Raw genomic sequence first — 23,742 nt, forward strand, 5'->3', positions numbered from 1 at the left:
CTTTTTAAGAGTTGCTGTAGTCATGGTGTCTCTTCATAGCAATAGAGACCCTGACTAAGATACATACATACAAAGCAAAAAATCCATTTCTTAATTGAAAAATAAAATTGAAGTCTTGACACATGCTAAAATGTGAGTGAATCTTGAAAAAATACAAAATGAGAGAAGCACGAGACAGAAGGTCAGAGCCACAGTGCCACATAATCCCACTCTCAAGAAGTGCACAGGTCAGTCCGTCCGTAGAGACAAAAAGCCGGTGAGTGACTGTGCTTAGGGGACATGAGTGTCTGCTCGTGGCTCTAGAGCTGCTTTGAGCAGGCAGAAGTGAATGGTCAGGCATAAGAAATATATGTGTGTGCGCACACACACACACACACACACACACACTCCAATTATCCTGTTAGTTTCTAGAAGACAAGTGAAGTGACACCTTCTTGGAAAGCAGGGGGTAAGTGTTGAGGAGCCAGGATGTGGTGGGTGCCTTAGTCTCAGCTGGGGGCCCTGCCTGTCCCCACAGTGTCGGTGTCTTTGCCCTCAGGAACACAGGCTGACTGGCACTAACCGTAAACACGTCTCCACGGAAACAAGGATCACACCGTGCCCTCCTCTTGCCGCTGTCTTACTGATTTATATGTTGAAGCCACTTCATTTTTTGTGACATTTTCCCCAAAGTAAAATAACTAAAGCAGGAGCTGGACGTGGTAGCACACAGCTTCTATCCCAGCACTCAGAGGATTGCTCACGGTGGGTTTGAAGCCAGTCTGGTATACAAAGCAAGTTCCCAAACAACCAGGCTGTTGCACAGAGAAACCCTGTCTCGAAAACAGCAACAACAAAGTATAAAACTATGGGACCTTTGTTATTCTCTCTGCATCTCCAAAGTAGTTCAGGAAGTCATCACTTAAGACTCTTGCTCCGTCCGCCTAATAGTTATCAGAGACAGCAGACTTCCGTAGTCCATAACTCTTATCTAAGACTCCTTGTGGTTAACATGAGATTGCACACATGCACACTTGTGCACGGGGTGTGAACGTGTGCCACACATGCACACTTGTGCACGGGGTGTGAACGTGTGCATGTGGGTGTTTGTAGAGAGGGGGTCTGTTTCTTAGAATAACAGGACATTGAGCCAACTCATAGAAAGGCTTCAGTTTGAGTGACTATGAGTATCCTACCCGTGAATGTGAGATGTGTGTACAGACAGAGGCCTGCATTCCCATTCCCCGTGTCTTGTGTCTCTTGCTGAAGTGGGTGGAATGAATCACCTCCGGGAGAACGGCATCGTGCACCGGGACATCAAGCCGGGGAATATCATGCGTGTCATAGGGGAAGACGGGCAGTCCGTGTACAAACTCACGGACTTTGGTGCCGCTAGGGAGCTGGAGGACGACGAGCAGTTCGTGTCCCTGTACGGCACAGAAGAGTATTTGGTAAGTCTCGTGTGACTGGAAATGTCACTGTAATGACCGACCCGGTGGATGGATTACACATGGGGTTACTGGTCACGAGTCTACAAAATATTACACAACCTTATGACAGAGACTCCGTTTTCTGTTCGGGTGAACGTGGTGGGTAAGAAGGGAATTGGGGGTCGCATCCTGAGTCATTTTCTACTGGACAGTCTCAGAGGCGTCCTCCTTGCAGTAACTGACAGCTTTGGTCTCAGCACTTGAGAGGCAGGTGTGCCTGGGTGAGGTGGTCAGATTCCCCGGAGCTGTGTTTTTCTGTTCTAGCATCCTGACATGTATGAGAGAGCAGTGTTACGCAAAGATCATCAGAAGAAATACGGGGCTACAGTTGACCTCTGGAGTATCGGGGTGACGTTTTATCACGCAGCTACCGGATCACTGCCATTTAGACCATTTGAAGGGCCTCGTAGGAATAAAGAAGTAATGTAAGTGCTTTCTCCATCTAAAATTAGAAACAACTTTTTTTTTTAATGTATATCATCTTATTTCCCCATATGTTTGAGGAAATGAAATTGATGAAAATTGCCTTTTCCTGATACTTGATGCTACTTAGATTTTACTAAGAATGTGGCCTTCTAAGAGTGTTGGCATAGTTTTCCAAGTCATGGTTGGTTTGCTGTTGTTTTTTTAATTTTATTTATTTTTATTTCCTGTGCACTGTTGATTTTGCCAGTATATATGCCTGTGTGAGGGTGTCGGATCTCCTGGAACTGGAGTTACAGACAGTTAGGAGCTGCCATGTGGTGCTGGGAATGGAACCTGGGTCCTCTGGAAGAGAAGCCAGTGCTCCTATCCACTGAGCCCTCTCTCCAGCCCCAGAACTAAGTAAATTGAATTCCTGCCTTCCATTGAACTGATTGACCATCTTAAAAATTACATTTGGGGCTGAGCAGTGGTGACACACACATCACAGCACTTGGGAGACGTAGGTAGGTAGATCTCAGTGAGCTCGAGGCCATCCTGGTTCCAGGACAGCCAGGACTGTTATACAGAGAAACCCTGTCTCAAAAAACCAAAAAATTAAAAAAAAAAAAAAATTACATTTTGGCAGTAATTTTTTTCCCTGTGGTTGCGGGTTCCATCCAGTATATAGTTTAAAATTTTTATTTTATGTGTATAAGTGTCTTCCTGCCTGTATGTCTGTGTACCTGGTGCCTGACAGGCCAGAAGATGCCTGGAACTGAAGTTACAAACGGTTGTGAGACGTTGAGTTGGTGCTGGGAACTGAACCCAGGTCCTCTGGGAGAGCAGTCGGTGCTCTTAACTGCTGAGCCATCTCTCCAGCCCCATAGTGTTGTATGCATTTATATGCTGCCATATGATTGGAGAAACGAGCAATACACTAAGTCACTAATAGTAAACCAAAAAAAAAAAAAATCAAAGAAAAGATGGAGAAATTTCTGGAGTGAAATTTCTTATGTAATTCATCTGTACACTGTGTGTGTTAGGGTCTCTGTTGCTGTGATGAACACCAGGCCCAAAAGCAGCTTGGGGAGGAAAGGGTTATTTCACCTTACAGCTTGTAGTCCATCCTCCTGGGAGGTCAGAGCGACAACTCCTCCGGGCAGGAACCTGTGGGCAGGAGCTGATGCAGAGGCCATGAGGTGCTGCTCACTGGCTTTCTCCTCGTGGCTTACTCACCTGCTTTCTTAACCGTTCAGGACCACCCGCCTAGGGTCGACACCACCCCCAGGGGGCTAGGCCCTCCCTTATTGATCATTGATCAAGAAAATCCCTTACAGATTTGCCTGCCAGCCAGTGTTACAGAGAGGCATTTTCTCTGTTAAGATTTTCTCTTCCCAAATGTGTCTAGGTTTGTGTTAAAATAGGCAAAGCCATTCAGCCGCGGCTCCCTGAATGCTGGAACTGTATACCCACCATCCCCAGCTTACCCACCTGCGGGGGATTCACAGTAGTCACATTGTAAAATTAGTCTTTTATTTCAACTCAGAAAGTTGAGGACGAAGCATATTTTTCCTTTGTTTGATTTAAGGAAGTAACTAAAACAAGTTCAGATGCTTTTGCTAAAGCTTGGGCATTTGCATGCATGCTAGGGAAATACCCCATGTGTATGTACATCGGAGAAGACGTCCACTAATTGCACTAAGATGTTGCGGTGTCAGCCTGAGCGTGCTCTACACCGGTGCCCTTTTTATTAAAACCCTCCTTTAGCAAAGGCCAGGGCTCCTTTGTTTCCCCATTAAATGTAAGTTGTCCCTGACAGTTACTCCTGTTTGCACAGATACATTTTTAAAGCAGTGACGACCTAAAAGTGGGTGAAATTAAAGTGTGCTGTTGGAGGAAAGGAAACATGACTCAGAGGCCACTCCATGGCGCTGTGTGATCCCTCGGTGGGCAGTTATATATTCCGGGTGTCGTTATCTGTGCAGAAATGCACCTCTGTGCACACTGTGCACTGTCATTATTAGTGACCGTTGACTGTGTTCCGGGTGTCGTTATCTGTGCAGAAATGCACCTCTGTGTGCACTGTGCACTGTCATTATTAGTGACCGTTGACTGTGTTCCGGGTGTCGTTATCTGTGCAGAAATGCACCTCTGTGTGCACTGTGCACTGTGCACTGTCATTATTAGTGACCGTTGACTGTATTGGTGCATGGTCTACCCGTCCCGTCACAGCCTTGTTACTCCTACATTGAGTTTTCACAGGATTAAGGTTTACATGTGACTCTTAGAACAGTTAGACTTCTGAAGAATTTGCATACCATATCAATGCTGTCATTAATTCTCTGCACTTCTTTTTTGCATTAATTTATTCCTTAATAATTGGATCCAGCACATGTGAGGACACCTTATTTTCCACATTAATTTGGGTTTTGTTTTTTTTTTTTTTGGTTTTTCGAGACAGGGTTTCTCTTGTGTAGCTTTGCGCCTTTCCTGGAACTCACTTGGTAGCCCAGGCTGGCCTTGAACTCACAGAGATCCACCTGCCTCTGCCTTCCGAGTGCTGGGATTAAAGGCGTGCGCCACCACCGTCCGGCTTTAATTTGGGTTTTTTTTTTAGACAGAGTTTTTCTGTATAACAACTCTGGCTGTCCTGGAACTCGCTTTGTAGACCAGGCTGGCCTCGAACTCAGAGATCCACCTGCCTCTGCCTCCTGAGTGCTGGGATTAAAGGTGTGCGCCACCACTGCCAGGCTAATTTCTTTATTTTAACTCTCTTGAGGCAGAAATTATAGATTGATTTGCTCAGAGCACATTTGTTTAGATGATAAACTGAAAATGATCAGACAGAAATACTGTCCACTGGCTGTAAGATACTGGCAGTCGATGCTGAGTGCTTCCGTGCAGATACAGGGATTCTTAAAGGCACAGCATGTCTGAGACCGAGAGTCCCACTGCGCTGACTTACCACATCCTCACTGTCCCCTGCTCCCCAGCCAGCCTGGCTTCTGCTCATCTGTTTTCTGTCGCAGTCATCAGTTTGGCTTTTCCCTTTAGCACATCTATTCCTGCGTGTGTGTCCTTTTGACTATGCAGAGGCTTTTCCCAATCCTGTGCTATGTGTAGTTTTAGCTCCCTCTTTAAAAAAGTAATTCTCTGCCTCATTTTGCAGTAACTTTGTAGTCTGTTTGACTGTGATAATAAGGGTAAAAAAAGATTAGGTGCTTTTTTATAGTCTAGTGATTTCAGTGACAAAGCTTTTGTGTGTGTGTTTGCCCCATTTTTCAGATGGAAAAATTAATGCTTTGGTGTGAACATCAAAATGCTGTTCATTGCTCTCCGGGCTCCCAAATGAAAATGAGTTATGACATGTAGCTAGTATTCCTGCAACTACTATTCCGCTTCTGTCAGTCAGATTCTAAGTATTTTGATTGTTTGGTGGATCCCGTGGCCATCAGTCATGTTTGCTCGAGTAGATTGTAGGTGCAACTGAGGAAATACTTCTGCAGAGTCCGTTGCTCGGCCATGCGGCAATGACCTACTCATCTTATTCTGCTGTCCTCCCAGGTATAAGATAATCACTGGGAAACCTTCTGGTGCGATATCTGGGGTACAGAAGGCAGAGAATGGACCAATTGACTGGAGCGGAGACATGCCGGTTTCCTGTAGTCTCTCTCGGTAAGTGACTTTGGACATTTGTGTTTAATCTCTTTATGGCCTAAAAATCATAAACATGTTAAAAATATCTGAGCATATTTTTGGGCTGCCTTTGTTATTTCTGTCGGTTTGTATTTTGAGGCAGGGTCTTGCTATATAGCCCAGGCTAGCCTTGAACTCAGTATGTAGCCCAGACTGATAATCCTCCGGCCTCTACGTCCCACATGCAGGGATAACAGGCATGGACCACCACTGCTGGCTTTTTAGTGTAATTTTATTTTTATTAAGTTGAACCATGTGATTTTTGTTTTGTTTTGTTTTTTTGGTTTTTTTGCATTTGGGGTGATGTAAACATTCTGAGCTTTAGGGATTATCTCCTGAGGATACAGGCATGTGTTCTTAAGATTGGTTCTCATTTGTCCTGAAATTCTTGCCAATGTAAGACTCATCCTAAGGACTTTTATGCTGACTCTCATACCGATGGACCACAAATAGCGGTGTAACTAGGAGGAAGTTTTGCCTAGCAAGGCTGGTGCACGTCTTTAATCTCAGCACTCTGGAGGCTCAGAGACAGGCAGATAGATCTCTGTGAGTTTAAGGCCAGCCTGGTTACAGAGTGAGTTCCAGAATAGCCAGGGCTACACAGAGAAACCCTGACTCAAAAAAACCAAAACAGGAAAAACAACAACAAAGCAAAAAACACTACAAGTTTAATATTCTCCTGATTAAAAAAACAAAGTACTCGGGTTATTCAAAGAATTAAAAAATAAGTATTTCTAGCCTGGGCATAGTGGCATACACCTTTAATCCCAGCACTTGGGAGGTAGAGGCAGGAGGGTCTCTCTGAGTTCCAGAACAGCCAGAGCTTCATAGTGTAGCTCTCAAAAAATACCAAAAAAAGGAAAATTAGCATTTCTAGTACTTTTTCCAGCATTTTAAATATTTACAGGGTCTTCCTTAATTTAGCAGTCAGAACTCTAAAAAATATATTGTCAGATTGTCCCAAAGAAAGGATTACTTAATGTCAAATTGAAAGTAGCTGAACATGGTGGGGACATACCTATAAACCCAGCACTCGGGAAGCAGAAGCAGGAGGATCACCATAGGTTCAAGGCTAGCCTGGGCTACATAGTTCTAGGATGGCCAGGGCTGCATAGCAGTGAGTCCCTGACTAAAAACAAAGCTAACTGACCAGACGGTGGTGGTGCATGCCTTTAATCCCAGCACTTGGGAGGCAGAGGCAGGCGGATCTCTGTGAGTTCGAGGCCAGCCTGGGCTACAGAGTGAGATCCAGGACAGGCTCCAAAGCTACACAGAGAAACCCTGTCTCGAAAAACCAAAACCAAACCAAACCAAAACAAACAAACAAAAAACCAAGCTAACTAAAAAAAAGCTGGGTGGTAGTAACCCCAGCATTTCGGGGGCAGAGGCAGAAAGATCTCCATGAGTTTGAAGCCATCTGGGCTACATAATGAGTTTCATGATATCCTGAACTAAACAATGAGACTCTATCTCAACCACCCCACCTTCCAACTCATAGGGGGAAAAAAAATAGCAATACTACCCTGTTTCATTTTTTTACTTTTTTGAAAACATTTTCTGAAAGTAAACTTGTATTCTGTAACTAGATTTGCCAAAAGAAATGTGTCATATTGGTGAGCAGAACTTTACAGTTAGAGCAATTTGTGTTATGTTTGATTTAGGCAATATTACACTGAAGGTTAGTTATTATATTACTGAGTCAGTGATGTCATGGTCTGAGTTCCGGACAGATGGCTTATTTCTGAAGTAAAGCAAACCTCATCCGCAGCAGCGGATTTCAGCATAGCAGTCTTTCATCAGAATTACTAGACTTGAAAAGGTGCTGTTCGTGATTTTCGTTTGCGTTAAATGGCAAAGATTTTAATTAAGTACCTCTAGGAAGCAACGAAAATCCCTTCTTTTTTTTTTTTTTTTTTTTTTTTTTTGTTTGTTTGTTTGTTTGTTTTTCGTTTTTTGAGACAGGGTTTCTCTGTGTAGCTTTGCGCCTTCCCTGGAACTCACTTTGTAGCCCAGGCTGGCCTCCAACTCACAGAGATCCACCTGGCTCTGCCTCCCGAGTGCTGGGATTAAAGGCGTGCGCCACTACTGCCCGGCCAAAAACCCCTTCTAAAGTGAGTGAACTGAGAAAGAAAAAGTTAGCCATGCTTCCTGTATGTGTCAGCAAGGAATGAGGGCAGGAGGAAGGGAGGGATAGAAGGAAAACACAGAGCAACACGTGACTAAGCCTTCACAGAAGGGAGCCCGTGGGGGCCATTCTCATTCACCCATGGGCAGTTCCTTTGACTTGTGTTCTTTGTAGCTGTTATGGCTCTGTGCCCTGGCTCTCCCAGGTAACTTTGTAAATACTGTTTTAGGGGTCTTCAGACACTGCTTACCCCAGTCCTTGCCAACATCCTTGAAGCTGATCAAGAGAAGTGCTGGGGCTTTGACCAGTTCTTTGCAGAGACTAGTGATGTACTTCACCGAATGATAATCCACGTTTTCTCCCTGCAACAGATGACAGCACATAAGATTTATATTCATAGCTATAATACGTAAGTGCCTCTGTGTTCTTCTCCTGTCTCTGCATTGTGTAATGTAATGAACGTCTCCTCAGCCAGGAGAGCAAATGCAAAGACACCTTACCTTCAGCAGCAGCACCACGTCTCATTGGGAAAACTTCACTTAAATGCTTAGTAAATTCCTGATCACTTATCGGAAGTAAAAAGGATTAATTTTCTTAAATACACAGGTAAGTTACTTTGTACTTAAACTGCAGGTTTGACAGAGCTAATTCAATGACTTCTTTCGGGTACCACGGACTGGTAAAAATGAGCTGTTTTATTGAAAGTATACCCTCTTTAAAAGCAGAAGTGCGGGCAGTGGTGGTGCACGCCATTAACCCAGCACTGGGGAGGCAGAGGCTGGTGGATCTTCAGCCAGCTCTACAGAGCGAGTTCCAGGACAGTCAGGACTATTACACAGAGAAACCCTGTCTCCAAAACACAAAACAAAAAAAGCCCAAGTTTTAAATATAATGGAGTTTCTAAGTTTATTTACATAATTAGCATAAAAACTTTATGAATACTGAAGAAATAGTCAACATTTGTTTTGCATATAATAAAAATACTAGGTGATTTAAAAAAACACACATGTAATAAGACTACATATGACTAAATATTCACCTGAGTATAAAACTGGGGACGGGATTACATGGATTGTATCCAAGTAAATATATTTAGTGGTGACAGTTTACTATGTTGCAAGGTGCTACGATTGGGAGAGACTGGGCGGAGAGTCCAGGCATCTGTCCCGGTTACTTCTTCTAACTGCCTGTGAGTCCTCTACAGTGATGTTAGAGCAGAATGAAGAAGCTGCCTGGGCTAGTGCAGTTTGGAAGATAGGGCAGGAGGGTCACCACAAGTTCAAAGCCAGCCTGCTCCACAGAGAGAGTTCCCAGCCAGCCAGTGCTTTCTAGTGAAACCTGGCCTCAAAAAACAGCCACGGCAGCCGGACAATGGTGGCGGCGCACGCCTTTAACCCCAGCACTCGGGAGGCAGAGCCAGGCAGATCTCTGTGAGTTCGAGGCCAGCCTGGTCTACAGAGCGAGATCCAGGACAGGCACCAAAACTACCTGTCTCAGAAAAAAAAAAAAGGCCACTGCTCTGCCACCCCAAAAAAGAGTCAGACTCAATCTTTGTGCCTCAGTCTGTTCCGAATTTACATTACAGTTTTGCTGTCTCATGAGGCTCATGAAAAGGGGTTTGGAGACTCAGCCCGGTGGTTAGGAGCACTAAAGAGGACCCAGGTTTGATTTTCACCACCCAATCTAAAATAGAAGAGAAAAAAGTGTTGTTGTTGTTGTTGTTGTTGTTTTCAATTCATGAAAAGAGGATTGAGGTGTAGCCAGCTCATTAGAGAATGTCTGCATGCATGAGGCCCTGACTTCAACCACAAGCACCAGAGACTGAAAAGAAAAAGAAAATATTTACATGTTAATAATCTAATAAATAGTTCTAATACAAAATAAACAAAATACAAAGCAGCAATGCTAATGTAACCTTAGGTTGTTTTGGTCACATTCTGGTTCTTTATAGCCTGAGTCAACTGATGTCATTGTTACTGGTCATCCACTTGAGCTTAAAATAGCATCCAAACCTGAGCCAACCAGACAGTGGCTGGAGGCCGAGCCACGTCACGCTGCAAACTTTCTTTGACCTTGTGGACCTGTTCAGGGGGAACTTACCTCTTCCCCTAAAACATCGTTTTGAAAATACTCTACTTTCTTAGTGTGTTTCACAAAAGTTTGATAGTTGTGTGTCAGGTCTGTTCTTGGTTCTGCATATCTATGTGACTTGATCTTCAACATAAAGATACATGATGGGTCAGGTTGTGTGAGGTTCCCAGTTTAGTACGTTTTTCGTGTCCATATGAGCGAGGCGGTGCTTAGAAGAACTGTTCAGGCCCTAGAAACCGTACGGATGGGTTGTTTACCTTTAACTCCACCCAGCATTGTGTCTCCCTCTAACTCCCCCACAGTGCGGCTGTGTTCCATGAACTGGTCTATAAGCAAACCAAAATCGTTTCTTCAAATCAAGAACTTATCTACGAAGGACGACGCTTAGTTCTAGAACTTGGAAGACTAGCCCAGCATTTCCCTAAAACCACAGAGGAAAATCCGATTTTTGTCGTGAGCCGGGAACCCCTAACTACCATAGGATTGATATATGAAAAAAGTAAGTACTGGCCAATAACAAAGCAACCATCTGTCACTGTAAACTGCTGCTCATTTTTACAGAGTTGATACTGACTTTAATGTGGGACGTCCTGGAAATATTAAAATCTCATAACAGTTTATAAAGATTACAAACTTGAAAGGCCTCATAATTTTCTTCTTTTCACTTCAGTATTTCATTTTGTGAAGTGATAATTTGTCGTGTTTTACTGTAACTGCTTTTAGTGTTTTGATAACTCCCAAAATAACATTCCTATCATCAAGTTCAGCAAATATTTATTCTATCTAGTATATGTAGGACATTCTGCCATTCTTTAGAATTTAAGAAAAAAAATTAGATCTACATCTTTGAAATTTTTTAAATTGTTTGTTCTACTGGTCGGGGAAAAAAGAGTTACCCAGAATTTTGCATCCCTTTTGAGACTTCAGTATTGAATTTAGATTGAAAGACAAGTGAGGAGTTCAGTGTATTAGAATATGTTTAACAAAAAAAAATGAGGCTTGGAGCTGGAGAGATGGCTCAGAGGTTAAGAGCACTGGCTGCTCTTCTAGAGGACCTGGCTTCAGTCCCAGCAACCACACGGTGGCTCACAACTGTCTGTAATGAGATCTGATGCCCTCTGCTGGCGGGCGGGCAGACATGCAGGCAGAACACTGTATACATAATAAATAAATAAATAAATCTTTTTTTTTTTTTTTTTTTTAATGAGGCTGGCAAGATGGCTGGGTGGGTAAAGGTGCTAATCCCAGAAGCCTGGCACCCCGCTGAGTCCAGTCCCAGAGGCCATGTGAAAGGGAAAGGGAGAACCAACTCCATAGTGTTGTTCTCTGGCTTCTCCGTTATGCCATAGCATGTGTGCACACACATAAACTGTTCGATTTAAGACGTAAAAGGAAGAAATGAAACACTCTACAAACATTGGAGGTGGCTGCTGGGGCAGGAGCATTGCCTCACGCTGGTGTGGGGGTGATGCGTGCGTGCGTGCATGCATGCCACATGGACGAGGTCAGAGGAGGACGTAGGCTGTCGTGCTCTGTACGCTCTGCCTTATCCCCATGAGACAAAATCTCTCACTGAACCTGGATCTCTTTCTTTTTTTCTTTCTTTCTTTTTTTTTTCAGCTAGGCTGCTGGTCAGCAAACCTTGGGGACCCGCCGGTCCCCACCCCTCAGTGCTGGGGTCACAGGCACAAACAGCTGCCCTCAGCTTCTGGCACGGGTGCTGGATCTGAATTTAGACCTCACAGTTGCACGTCAGGCCCTGTGACCCACTGAGTCCTCGCCCCAGGCTTCCCTTTAAAGCAGGGAAAGTACCGTGGAGGGTTGTCTCCCTTGTGCGTAGTTGAGGCATTCTGCGTGCCGTAGAAAGAATACAGTGATTGCTCCCAACACTTTTGTTTCTAACTTGACTCCTTTGTTCATATTTCAGTTTCCCTCCCCAAAGTCCATCCACGTTATGACTTAGACAGTGATGCCAGCATGGCCAAGGTTAGTGTTTGACGGATTTATCAACGTGTTATGTGTCTGACTGAGGAAAATGCAGACAGTTTTCCTATTGAAAGTATTACCCATTCCACGTTGTTTTACATTCTAGTTTCCTTTCTTGAACTCAATGAGAGGAAATTCTCTCTGTTAAAAGATGTTCATATGGTGTCAAGACTTGAAATATTTATTCCAGTCACAGCTGCCTAGCTTGTAGACATTGGTCATTTATTTACCTGACGCAGATCTGAACGCCTTTGTGTGGAAGTTTCTCTAGCCTTGTCCTCTGCCAGCACCAAACACCACCCTTTTTTTCCTCAGGCAGTGACGGGGGTCGTGTGTTACGCCTCTCGAATAGCCAGCACCTTGCTGCTCTATCAGGAATTAATGCGGAAGGGGATCCGGTGGTTGATGTAAGTAAGAGACTGCAGTCTGAAAAGCCTGCTTCCCACGGACCTCACCACACTGGGGGCCTCACGCACCACTGACCCCCTGCCACTGCGAGCACTTAGGGGCACAGCCTGATTCTGGGAGGCCACATTTGCCTTCACCCCCTCGGCGTTATCTTTGATTTCCATCAATAGCCTAGGGAGACACGGGGATGGACAGTCTGATTTGAACCTGCCCAGCTCTGGGAAGCGGACAGTCCTCTTTCAGAGGACCTGACAGGATTCATTAGCTCCCTCGGACAACTTCGACTTGGCAGTGACGCCATTAAAGCAGTCTGTTTTCTAGGGGGAAGCCTGCACAGTCTTCCTCCATGTCCTGTCTTTTTACACCCACTCCTTTTTAACAGACGTATTGGGCTGTAATTTATACACCATAGAATTCATGCCTTTAAAATGTCCAAGTCAGGGCCTTGAGTGTGGCAGAGCAGAGTGATACACCCATTTCATCACCCCAGAAGTCCTGTGCCCATAGCTCAGCTGCCCCCAACCTTACCCGTCATGAGCACACCATGGACTTGGCTGTTTGAGACGCTGCATGGATGTGGACGCACACCTACGGGTATATACTCATCTTGACAGGACTTGAGAGTCTACACATCCCTTTTCCTAATCGCTTACTGTGGTTAAAATTCCTTTAAAAATACAACGTGAGGTCGTGGGTGTAGTTCAGGTGGAAAGGGCTCGCTCTGCAGAAATGAAGACAAGCTCAGCCCTCGGACCCACTCTCCTCTGTAAACAAAGGAGGGGGAGGCACAGTACCACAGGCTTGTGACCCCACCCTGAGAAGGCAGACGGGTGGGTCACCCAGCCTCGCTGTCCAGCCTGAATGGCAAGTCCCAGGTCTCAGAGGAAGACCCTTCTGAAAAAAGAAAGGTGGGTGGCCCTTGAGAAGAGACACTGGTTGACCCCTGGCTACCCCAACACACACACACACACACACACACACACACACACACACACACAGAAGATGTGTATGATTCAGGTCCTTTTTTAACTTTCTGTGGTTCCTGAGGGTCATCTTACACTTACACACACACACACACACACACACACACACACACACACACACGGAAGATGTGTATGATCCAGGTCTCTCTTTGACCTTCTGTGGTTCCTGAAGGTCATCGTTCCATCTGGAAGAGAACATGGGTCTCCTTGAGAACTGTGCTGCTGCTGTACACATCAGTGGTTGACTCCGCATTCTGCAGATGTGCAGTGTGACTTGGTGACAAGGGACACCAGGGAATGCTTTCCTGGCTCACCTCACTGCAGTTGCTGGGGACCTAATGCTTGTGACAGCCCGTGCGTGCTTACACCCATTCATTCTTGCACAGACACGTGTACTCTGTGCCATTCTTATACTGGCTCTTGGTCTCATACTCATGATCTTCCTGCCTCCGCCTCCCAAGAGCCGGGACCACAGGCATTTTGCTACCTCGGCTGGCCCTTAATGGTTTAGGTTTCTTCCCTGTGACTAGTGTTGTGTCACCAAAGCGCACAACCTTGGGCTGGGGACGACTTTGAGTGTGTCACAGCTCCCTTCCTAAGCCTGGTTTTCTGCCTCCACTAAGGAGCTTTGTGCTGGAGATGGCTTAGTTAGCACTGGATGCCTTAGTTAGCGCTAGGATGGCTTAGTGCCGGGATGCCTTAGTTAGCGCCGGGATGCCTTAGTTAGCTCTGGAGTGCCTTAGTTAGCACTGGATACCTTAGTTAGCTCTGGATGCCTTAGTTAACTCTGGATGCCTTAGTTAGCACTGGATGCCTTAGTTAGCACTGGGATGGCTTAGTTAGCACCGGGATGGCTTAGTTAGCGCTGGATGCCTTAGTTAGTGCTGGATGCCTTAGTTAGCACTGGATGCCTTAGTTAGCGCTGGATGCCTTAGTTAGCGCTGGATGCCTTAGTTAGCACCGGGATGCCTTAGTTAGCACTGGATGCCTTAGTTAGCGCTGGATGCCTTAGTTAGCGCTGGATGCCTTAGTTAGCGCTAGGATGGCTTAGTGCCGGGATGCCTTAGTTAGCTCTGGGATGCCTTAGTTAGCGCTGGATGCCTTAGTTAGCTCTGGATGCCTTAGTTAGCGCTGGGATGCCTTAGTTAGCGCTGGGATGCCTTAGTTAGTGCTGGATGCCTTAGTTAGCTCTGGGATGCCTTAGTTAGCGCTGGATGCCTTAGTTAGCTCTGGATGGCTTAGTTAGCGCTGGATGCCTTAGTTAGCTCTGGATGGCTTAGTTAGCGCTGGATGCCTTAGTTAGCTCTGGGATGCCTTAGTTAGCGCTGGATGCCTTAGCTCTGGATCGCTTAGTGCTGGATGCCTTAGTTAGCTCTGGATGGCTTAGTGCTGGATGCCTTAATTAGCTCTGGGATGCCTTAGTTAGCACTGGATGCCTTAGTTAGCTCTGGGATGCCTTAGTTAGCGCTGGATGCCTTAGTTAGCTCTGGATGCCTTAGTTAGCGCTGGATGCCTTAGTTAGCTCTGGGATGCCTTAGTTAGCGCTGGATGCCTTAGTTAGCTCTGGATGGCTTAGTGCTGGATGCCTTAGTTAGCTCTGGGATGCCTTAGTTAGCACTGGATGCCTTAGTTACCTCTGGGATGCCTTAGTTAGCTCTGGATGCCTTAGTTAGCTCTGGATGCCTTAGTTAGCTCTGGGATGCCTTAGTTAGCTCTAGGATGGCTTAGTGCCAGGATGGCTTAGTTAACTCTGGGATGACTTGGTTAGTGCCAGCATGGCTTAGTGCCAGGATACCTTAGTTAACTCCCGCATGTCTTAGTTAGTGCCAAGATACCTTAGCTCTGGGATGGCTTCCGTGGCAAAAGTGGTGCTTGGCATGTCTAGAAGAACCAGTTAAATGCGCCAAATACAAACAGCATTTTTTTTCCTGTTTTTCTGACACTGATCAGTGGTTCAGTGGTTTTTATTAGTTTTATTTACTATAGTTTAAGTTTAAAAAACCTTTTTCATGTAGCCACAACGTCAGATTTTCTTTGAAAGGGCATTCAGTATGTTAGACTTCATGGCCACGCGATGTCCTCTTCGTCTAGAGTAATGATAGGCCATGAAAACGGACTCTGGCCTTGTTTCCTGACCGCTGTTGTAGTCCAAAAGCCCTCCCGTTAGGTGTGATTCCCAGTACCACCCTCTTCGGAGATCACAGGTGCTGCTCCGAGGAGAAAATTAATTCTAATGGTAGAAACGTTACACAACTTGTTTGTATGCTTATAGATTAGCTTTTTATCTTTAACTTGAATGCCTTGGGTTTCTAAACTTTAACCTAATTTCTAAAATTTTACCTAACCAGTGATAGTCTGCGAAGTATAAATGCCCAGATGTGGAAGAGTCATACAAATCCTTTTGCTTTTTTTTTTTTTTTTTTTTTTTTTTTTAATTAAGCCTAATTACAAGAGGTTAACAGGCTGGCTAGAGTATTATCTGACACAGATATGGTTTTAATGGTACCCTAAAAAAATGTGATTTGGCATTTAAAATTTATGAAATATGTTTGAAGTGGAATCTCAGTGTAATTAGTGGTCATCCAAACACAGAACTTAACTAATGGGAGAGCACTGTTTTCAGTGAGCTGGTGAGAGATGACTACAATGAGACCGTCCACAAGAAGACAGAAGTCGTCATCACGTTGGATTTCTGCATCAGAAACATTGAGAAGACTGTGAAAGTGTGAGTAGATACCACCCTGGCCGGGACTGAGCTCTGTCTTCATTATCCCCAGCACGGTGGGGCCCCGTGTGCCCAGTGTTTGGTTCGTGGAGCAGCTCTGGATCAGTGGCTGCTCTGTCTCAACAGGGAAAACACCAGGTTTCTTTCTCATAAGGAATTAGCATCACTGTTTTGATGGCATTTCCCCCCACCTTTTCTGAGTGGCAAGGCAAGGTGGGCAGCAGAGTTGAACAGGAAATATAAAACCTCCATCAACTCAGAGAGTAAGAAGCTGGAACAGCCTTTTGGTAGTATTTCTGGAATTTTAGAAACAACTTTGGGGGGGGGGGGCGCTGAGATATTGAGTGGGTAAAGGTGCTTACTGCCCAAGTGTGGTGACCTGAGTACCAGCTCTAGAACCCACATAAGGCTGAAGGAGACAACCAGCTCCACAGTCTGACCTCCATATGCACGCTGTGGCATGTGCAGCCCATGCCTCGTGCACGCACACATAACGTGAACCCACATAAGAGACAACCAGCTCCACAGTTTGACCTCCATATGCACGGTGTGGCATGCACACACACAAAACATTAGTAAGTTTAAAAAGCTACAGAATTTTCCCAGTGATTTTTAACTTATTCTTATTATTCTTCTATCTGAGAATGTATTTTGTAACAATGATAATTCAAATGGCCTTTTAGAATACACTATTTAAACTGCAGGTTAAATATAATAAATGCAGTCAATATGTCTAAGTGAAGTACACATTTATAATATACATACATAATTCTAAAATCTGGTATTTTCACCGTTATCCTGACATAACGTGATTTGAAATTAACTTCCTTCTCTATTTCATCCTAATCTGCACATTTATAATGGAAGTAAATATGAGCCGATTCTCAGTGCATGCATTCCCAGAGTCCCAGCAGAAACTCAGATAGAGTCAAAGCATGATATTGAAGTCCTACTATTCCTTGACAGTTCTTCCTGTGACTAAGATCACTCCTGAGTAACTCTGGGGCAGAGAGCATACACAATGTGCTCTGTCCTGGGCTGGAAGGGGTAACTGCCAGGTGACTTCATCGGACGACTCAGAATGGCATGGAACTTAAAATAGAGGAAATGCTTGTAGAATTTTCCACAAACTATTCTCTGACCACCGTTGACCACTGGTACCTGGAGTCACATAAAGCAAAATCCTCAGATAGAGGGGAGCGTCTGTGTGGGGAGCGCCTTCTTTAGGAAGGCGGCAAAGGTTTCTCAGAATCTCTCAGCATAGAGACCTTGAGTAAATTTTTATTAAATGATTATAATAATAAAATCCACTTCATAAACTACCTCTAAAAATCTGTATTTGTTACACTCATTCATTTTCTGGTGATGTGTTTTTCATACAGATATGAAAAGTTGATGAAAATCAACCTAGAAGCAGCAGAGTTGGGTGAAATTTCAGACATACACACCAAACTGTTGAGAGTAAGTATTGACAAATTACGACAGTTACAGGGCAGGTGAGAGTTAGTGTGAACTCCCTGAGAAAGGGGTGCTTCTGTGGAGAAAAAAGTTCCTTCTTCTGTTTTTAGAGACTGTGTGTGTGGGGGGGATTATATTTTATTCTATATATATATTCTTAGCAATGTCTATCTAAGATACACAATTTTTCTTATTCTACATATATTCTTAGATATATGCACACACTTTCTGCCATTCAGTTCTTTGTACTATTTCCAAATGCTTCCTGTATTCCCACCCCACATTTTCTGCATTTTTCCTTTGTTTTAATCCTTAATGCTGTTGTGTAATAATGGATGTTCATAGTGTGGTTTTTCCACACGCAGTCAAGTATTGGTGCTTAAACTTGGTTAGAAATAACTGCAATCCAGAAATATCAGATCTCTTTAAAGAGGAAAGGATTTGGAGTCCTCAGGCAGTGGGTTATTTCTGTAACTAGAAAAGGCAGTAAGGACACGAGATTGCTGAACACAAAATAGAAGGTGTCGGAATGGATTTCTCCTTCATGCAGAAGTCCACACAGTTATGTACTGTGGGAGCAGGCTGCCCTTTACCCAGACATTCCTGATGGGCTCCACAAGGCCTTTCAAAGGGACAGATTATTTTCAGGTTATGTGCATATGTGTGTGTGTGCTCTGTGTATGTGTGCATGGGTGTCCCTGCCTTCGTTTTCCAAAGGATGAGTCACGGAGGAGTAATGCTTGTAGTCTAGTGCCTTGGAGTTGGCGGCGTTTTAAAGAGGATGAAAATGTCAGAACGCATCACATGTTACAAGTCTCTGTCCCATGAATAAAGCTTTCACTTTACTTATTTATACACTTTAAATGATATTTGAAACATTGGAAAAATATTTAGGAGAGAAAATGATTTAAAAGTCAGAGACAAGGGGAGGAGATGTAGCTCATTACCTTGAAAGGATGCCCAGCCTAGGAATTCTAATTTAAAATAGCAATATGCCTGCCAACCCCCAAACAACAACAAACGGTCATTAAAGGGGCGGGTGAGTGTCCTGTGTGGTGTGTGAACAGCAGCAGGATCAGCCTCACCTGAAAACAGACAAAACAGCAGAGACCTTTGAACAGACTCCGATGCTCTGATAACCATTCCTGGTCGGGCCTGCTGACCTAATCCATTGTTCTCTTTAGCTTTCCAGTTCTCAGGGAACAATAGAGAGCAGTCTTCAGGACATCGACAGCAGGTTGTCTCCAGGGGGGTTGCTGGCCGACACCTGGGCACATCAGGAAGGCACTCATCCAAAAGACAGAAAGTAGGTTACGGCCTGGGGGTGATTTCTGTTCCTGTTAATTTTCCTTTGTTGTATCACTTCCAATAATTTACTTGGGTTTTTCTTCCTTAAATAGCGTAGAAAAACTGCAAGTCCTGTTAAATTGCATCACAGAGATTTACTATCAGTTCAAAAAGGACAAGGCAGAGCGCAGTGAGTAACGTCTGCTGTGGGTTCCTCTAAGGCGCCAGCCTAGTGTCAAGCAGCTGCTTTACTGTGCGGGGGTTTTTAAGTGCAGCTACTGTAGATCTGTGTCAGAAAAGAGGTTGAAGGTACTAGAAGTTATTGTCAAACCAACCTTGTACATATCTTAAATGAAGGTCACGAACCCTAGATCTTCTGGAGGCAGGCAGGGAGCACACAGGAACGGACCTCTGAAAGAGGGGCCCTGGTCTGTCACCCCTGGGTTGCCCAGTGTAGGGAGCCGCCATTCTAAGATGGCGCTGGCTTCCTGGTAGCCTAGCTGTAAACAACTCCATATTTGGCTATGATGCACGAGTATGGTAATTGGCCTTATGTCCTCAGCCTATCCCGTGGCTCCCCGTGTTCGCATTCTGGCGGGACCCAATCACAGTACGGCACGTTTGCCTGATTCCCTATATAAGCAGCTGCAGTTTAGTCCTTGGGGCCCCTCACCTCCCGCTCTCCCTTAACCAAGAGGCGCTCCAATAAAGTGTGTTCTGAGAAGGATCCTCGCATGGTGGTTGTTCTTCCTCACTGGCCGAGGAGCGCGCCGCAGCCCAGGCCTCCCCTTTTAAAGAAAAGCTAGAGATAGGAGCTTTATTAAAAATATTCTGACTTAAATGTTGACAGTTTTTATTTTTAAATCATAACTTCATACTGACCAAATTAAAGCATCGACGGGTCATATGTAGCCCATGGGCCCCAAGCTTTTATACCCACTTTGAACTCTTAGCCTTTTTGAGGCAGTGATCTCAAAGGAGGAAATATAGCACATGTGATAGTCAACTCTACACTAACGAAAGTACGCTTTTTCCATTTTCAGGACTAGCTTATAACGAAGAACAGATCCACAAATTTGACAAGTAAGTATCCAGGTTGAGTTAAAATGGATTCTTTTTGCTGCTAGTTTTTTATGTGGTGATATTTTATTTGTGTTCTAACAAATAAAACTTATCTGGGAGTCAGAGAACAGAAGAGCCACTAGATTAGACATAGAGGCCAGACAGTGGTGTCACCCACCTTTAATCCTATCACTCGGGAGGCAGAGATCTGTCTGGATCTCTGTGAGTTCAAGGCCACCCTGGGAACAGAGCCCACTGTGGTGACTTATGCCTTTACTTCCAGACTTCCAGACCATAAAGGTCTGGAGGTCTGTACTGACAGACAGGAAGTGATGCAGCTGGGCAGAGAGAGGAAGTGAGATAGCAGAACCGAAAGGCATATAGGCGTGGGTATATAGGAAGTAGGTCTCTTTGTCTGAGGATCTCAAAGTGGTAAGAACGTGGCTGGCTTCTTTCTGCTTTTCTGGTCTCTCAGTTTTTCACCCCAATATCTGGCTCCCGGTTTTTATTAATAAGACCGTTTAACACTTCATCTTACATTGTAATATCTTTAATTCTTCTTAAAGTTGGGATTCACCGCACAGTTCCACTGTGGGTGCACATTGCTCAGGCCCGCTCACTGGTCCCCAGTGTAGAGATCCCTAGGACAGGAAGAGGACTAGGAGGAAGGCCTGGTCTGCTGGCCCGGCTGGCTCTGCCTCATGCTGTGCTGACAGAGGCAGCCAGGAGGACCCTGGGGGCCAGCGCAGCCTTCTTCACCAACTCCAGCCAATGGGTGTTGGGGCTGGCGGTGGCTCCGTGGTGAAGAACACTGCTTTTCCAGAGGGGAGGAGTTCAGTGCCCGGGTCAGGTGATTCCCCCTGCCTGTGCTCCAGCTCCGGTCCACAGTGATCATCGAGAACGTGAACTTGGTGTGTTTGGAGTGGGTTGTTGTTTGTTTGTTTGTTTGTTTGTTTTTTGAGACAGGGTTTCTCTGTGTAGTCATGGATGTCCTGGAACTCGCTCTGTAGACCAGGCTGGCCTCGAACTCACAGAGATCCTTCTGCCTCTGCCTCCCGAGTGCTGGGGTGAAAGGCGTGCGCCACCATGTCCGGCTTGAAGTATTTCGGTTGGAGGTAGAAATCGTGAGGTTGTGCTCAGCCTCGGGCTCCTTCTAACTTGCAGACAGAAACTGTATTACCATGCAACAAAAGCAATGACCCACTTCACAGACGAGTGCGTCAACAAGTACGAAGCCTTTCTGGATAAGTCAGAAGAGTGGATGCGGTAAGGAGGCTGCCTGGGGACGGGAGGGGGCCGAGCAGTGCAGGGTGAGCCGTGTTGAAGCCGAGTCCCAGGAGGCTGCTGGCTAACGGACTCCCCTTGGTTTTCAGAAAGATGCTTCATCTCAGGAAACAGCTGTTATCTCTAACCAATCAGTGCTTCGACATCGAAGAGGAAGTGTCCAAGTATCAAGACTATACTAACGAGGTGCGTCCCTGAGTGCCGCAGGGAGGGAAGAGCTTTGCTGCCCGAGAGGACAGTATAGTTCCGATGACTGTCGCCAGAGACGTGGGACATCGTGTCTGCGTTCAATTCCATGTGACATTCACGCGTACTGCATGGATGTGTGTGTGTGTGTGTGTGTGTGTGGTGTGTGTGTGTGTGTGTGTGTGTGTGTGTGTGCAGTCAGAGGACAACTCGGGAGGACTGAGTCTCTTCTCCCCCGTGGGGGCTCCGGGGTGGAGCTCAGGCTGGCAGCCCTGGCAGCAGACACCCGTACTACTGGCCCATCCCCCATTTTTTTCTCTTTTAGATGTTGGACAACTAGACACACTTGATAATTCATCTTTTATTGTTTGTAGGGAAATTTGTTTAGAGGGTACTGAGCTCTTCAGTACTTAGCCCTGATAGTCTTGAAACGGGAATGGAAAGCTGGGCTCGGGCTGCAGACCCGTGGCTGAGCACTGGCCAGCATGCACACGGTCTCCCTGCAGAGCGGGTGTGGGGTCGGCCTTCCCGGAGCTGTGCGTGCTCCGGATCGGCGGCACCCTGTGCCTTGCCCAGGGACTGACACATCGCCTTCCGTTGTAGCTACAGGAGACTCTGCCTCAGAAAATGCTGGCGGCCTCCAGTGGAGTCAAGCACGCCCTGGCTCCCGTCTACCCCAGCTCCAACACGCTAGTGGAGATGACTCTCGGGTGAGCGGCTCTCTTGGAAACTGGAGTGGGGTCACGTGCTCCCGTCTCAGCTTGAAATCTCGTCCGCGCATCTCAAAGTCCTCGATGTTTACTGTGCTGGGTGGCATCTCCAGGCTACTGAGATTGTAAACCTAAAGCCACGCAGATGCGCTTCTAGGAGGTTGACCGTCCGTCTGCTTTCCCCTCCAGGATGAAGAAGCTGAAGGAGGAGATGGAGGGGGTGGTGAAGGAGCTGGCCGAGAACAATCATATTTTAGAACGGTGAGTGGGCCGCAGCTGAGTCGTACGCCGCAGCTGTCCGTCCGTCTGTCCGTCTGTCTTTCTCTGCTCAGAAGGTGTGGTGGTGAGAAAGGGGTGGGATGAGGAACTCGTGATACCCTTTGGTGTTGATTTTTGTTGTTATTGTTTTTTTTTTTTTTTTTTCTTAGAGCTGAGGATCGAACCCAAAAACTTTTTTTTTTCTTTTTAAATATTTATTTATTATGTATACAGTGTTCTGTCTACATGTAGGCTTACAGGCCAGAAGAGGGCACCGGATCGAATTACGGATGGTTGTGAGCCACCATGTGGTTGCTGGGAATTGAACTCAGGACCTCTGGAAGAGCAGCCAGTGCTCTTAACCCCTGAGCCATCTCTCCAGCCCCTTTGTTTTGTTTTTGATAGGGTCTCACTATGTAGCTCTGGCTGTCCTTGAACTCACAGAGATCCGCCTGCCTTTCTGCCTCCCGAGTGCTGGGATTAAAGATATGCGCCTACTTATTTGACTCTGCACAGGATCTCTTTCACAAGAGTCTTCCAGTTTGGGGATTCAGAGTTTCCCCTAAGACAGCAGTGCTCTGAGGGGTGCTAAGAGGCCTAGAAGCCCTCTGCACACCTCCTTTAGTTTACCAAGGAGGAAAGCCAAGTCACCTTATAAGAACTGTGCTTGTTCATCTCAACACAGCACAGTTCAAAGGTACACTGATGTGATCCCTCCATGCTGGGGCACGACACTGGAAGATGTCTCCCACAATTCAACTAAAGGCAGAAAACTGCCTTCTCAGTGGAAACCGTGCAGTTGATGTCATGGTCCCAGACCTGGGCCGTGCCCTGCTCAGTGCTCATGGGTGCATGCGTGATGCTCGCTGGTGCTCACAGTCCCAGGGCTTCACTGTGTCCTGCAATGCCGGCTGCCAGAATCCCTCAGCTTCCCTTGACTTAATCGTTGGTTACTGTGTACCCAAACACCCTTGCTGTGCTAATTTTCCCTGACTCCTCCTCCCCCCCACCCCCCACACACACACACTCAGTCACAGGAGTCAAATGTTTGGAACCAGAAGTGTTTAAGGCTCCTGGAGTTTTCCAGATAATGAAATATGGAGATGGCACCCAAATATAGGCATAGCACTTATGTGTGTTTCATATATCCCTCATACGCACGAGCCGAAAATGATTTTATATAGGGTTTTGGTGTGCCTGCATCATAAATGCAACTTGTCACAAGAGGTCAGGTATAGACATTTCATTTTGTGGTCACTTGTCAGTACTTGTCAGTACTCAAAAGTTTCAAGTTTCGGATTATTTCAGGATTCAGATTTTAACATAGTGGAAGCCAAGGCAACAGAGAATATTGTACATCCTGTGTGTACATGGACATCCTGGTTTTACCTCTAGGAGTTTATATCTGAAATCATTCTGACTCAGTTTCCCTCCTAATCATCTCATGCTATTCCAGGGACACCACTTCCTCCCTCTAGAAATATGAATTGTCTTAAGGCTCGCTTCCTTCCTCCCCTTGACCAGTTCGGTAGTCTTCACAAGGCTTCCTGTTTCCCTCCTGCCCGCCTCCTTTCTCCTGAAGCTGGGCAGGGAGCCTGTGACTTGGTTC

General features: G+C 45.7%; 1 protein-coding gene across 1 annotated transcript in view; it reads left to right on the forward strand.

Annotated features, from left to right (window-relative positions):
* The window catches only part of Tbk1 (TANK binding kinase 1), a 38,817-nt gene that overhangs the window by 12,326 nt on the left and 2,749 nt on the right, over positions 1 to 23,742 (forward strand). Inside the window, exons 5-20 of the mRNA XM_028869601.2 lie at positions 1,249 to 1,430; positions 1,734 to 1,894; positions 5,439 to 5,549; positions 7,925 to 8,104; positions 10,089 to 10,285; positions 11,714 to 11,772; positions 12,088 to 12,179; positions 15,787 to 15,888; positions 17,271 to 17,349; positions 18,531 to 18,652; positions 18,747 to 18,823; positions 19,677 to 19,716; positions 20,860 to 20,961; positions 21,069 to 21,165; positions 21,769 to 21,875; positions 22,065 to 22,136. Of these exons, the coding sequence (XP_028725434.1) occupies positions 1,249 to 1,430; positions 1,734 to 1,894; positions 5,439 to 5,549; positions 7,925 to 8,104; positions 10,089 to 10,285; positions 11,714 to 11,772; positions 12,088 to 12,179; positions 15,787 to 15,888; positions 17,271 to 17,349; positions 18,531 to 18,652; positions 18,747 to 18,823; positions 19,677 to 19,716; positions 20,860 to 20,961; positions 21,069 to 21,165; positions 21,769 to 21,875; positions 22,065 to 22,136 (1,780 nt within the window). The remainder of the gene's footprint in view (positions 1 to 1,248; positions 1,431 to 1,733; positions 1,895 to 5,438; positions 5,550 to 7,924; positions 8,105 to 10,088; positions 10,286 to 11,713; positions 11,773 to 12,087; positions 12,180 to 15,786; positions 15,889 to 17,270; positions 17,350 to 18,530; positions 18,653 to 18,746; positions 18,824 to 19,676; positions 19,717 to 20,859; positions 20,962 to 21,068; positions 21,166 to 21,768; positions 21,876 to 22,064; positions 22,137 to 23,742) is intronic.

The sequence above is a fragment of the Peromyscus leucopus genome, chromosome 18, assembly GCF_004664715.2.
Source record: "Peromyscus leucopus breed LL Stock chromosome 18, UCI_PerLeu_2.1, whole genome shotgun sequence".
Taxonomy (NCBI): Eukaryota; Metazoa; Chordata; class Mammalia; order Rodentia; family Cricetidae; genus Peromyscus; species Peromyscus leucopus.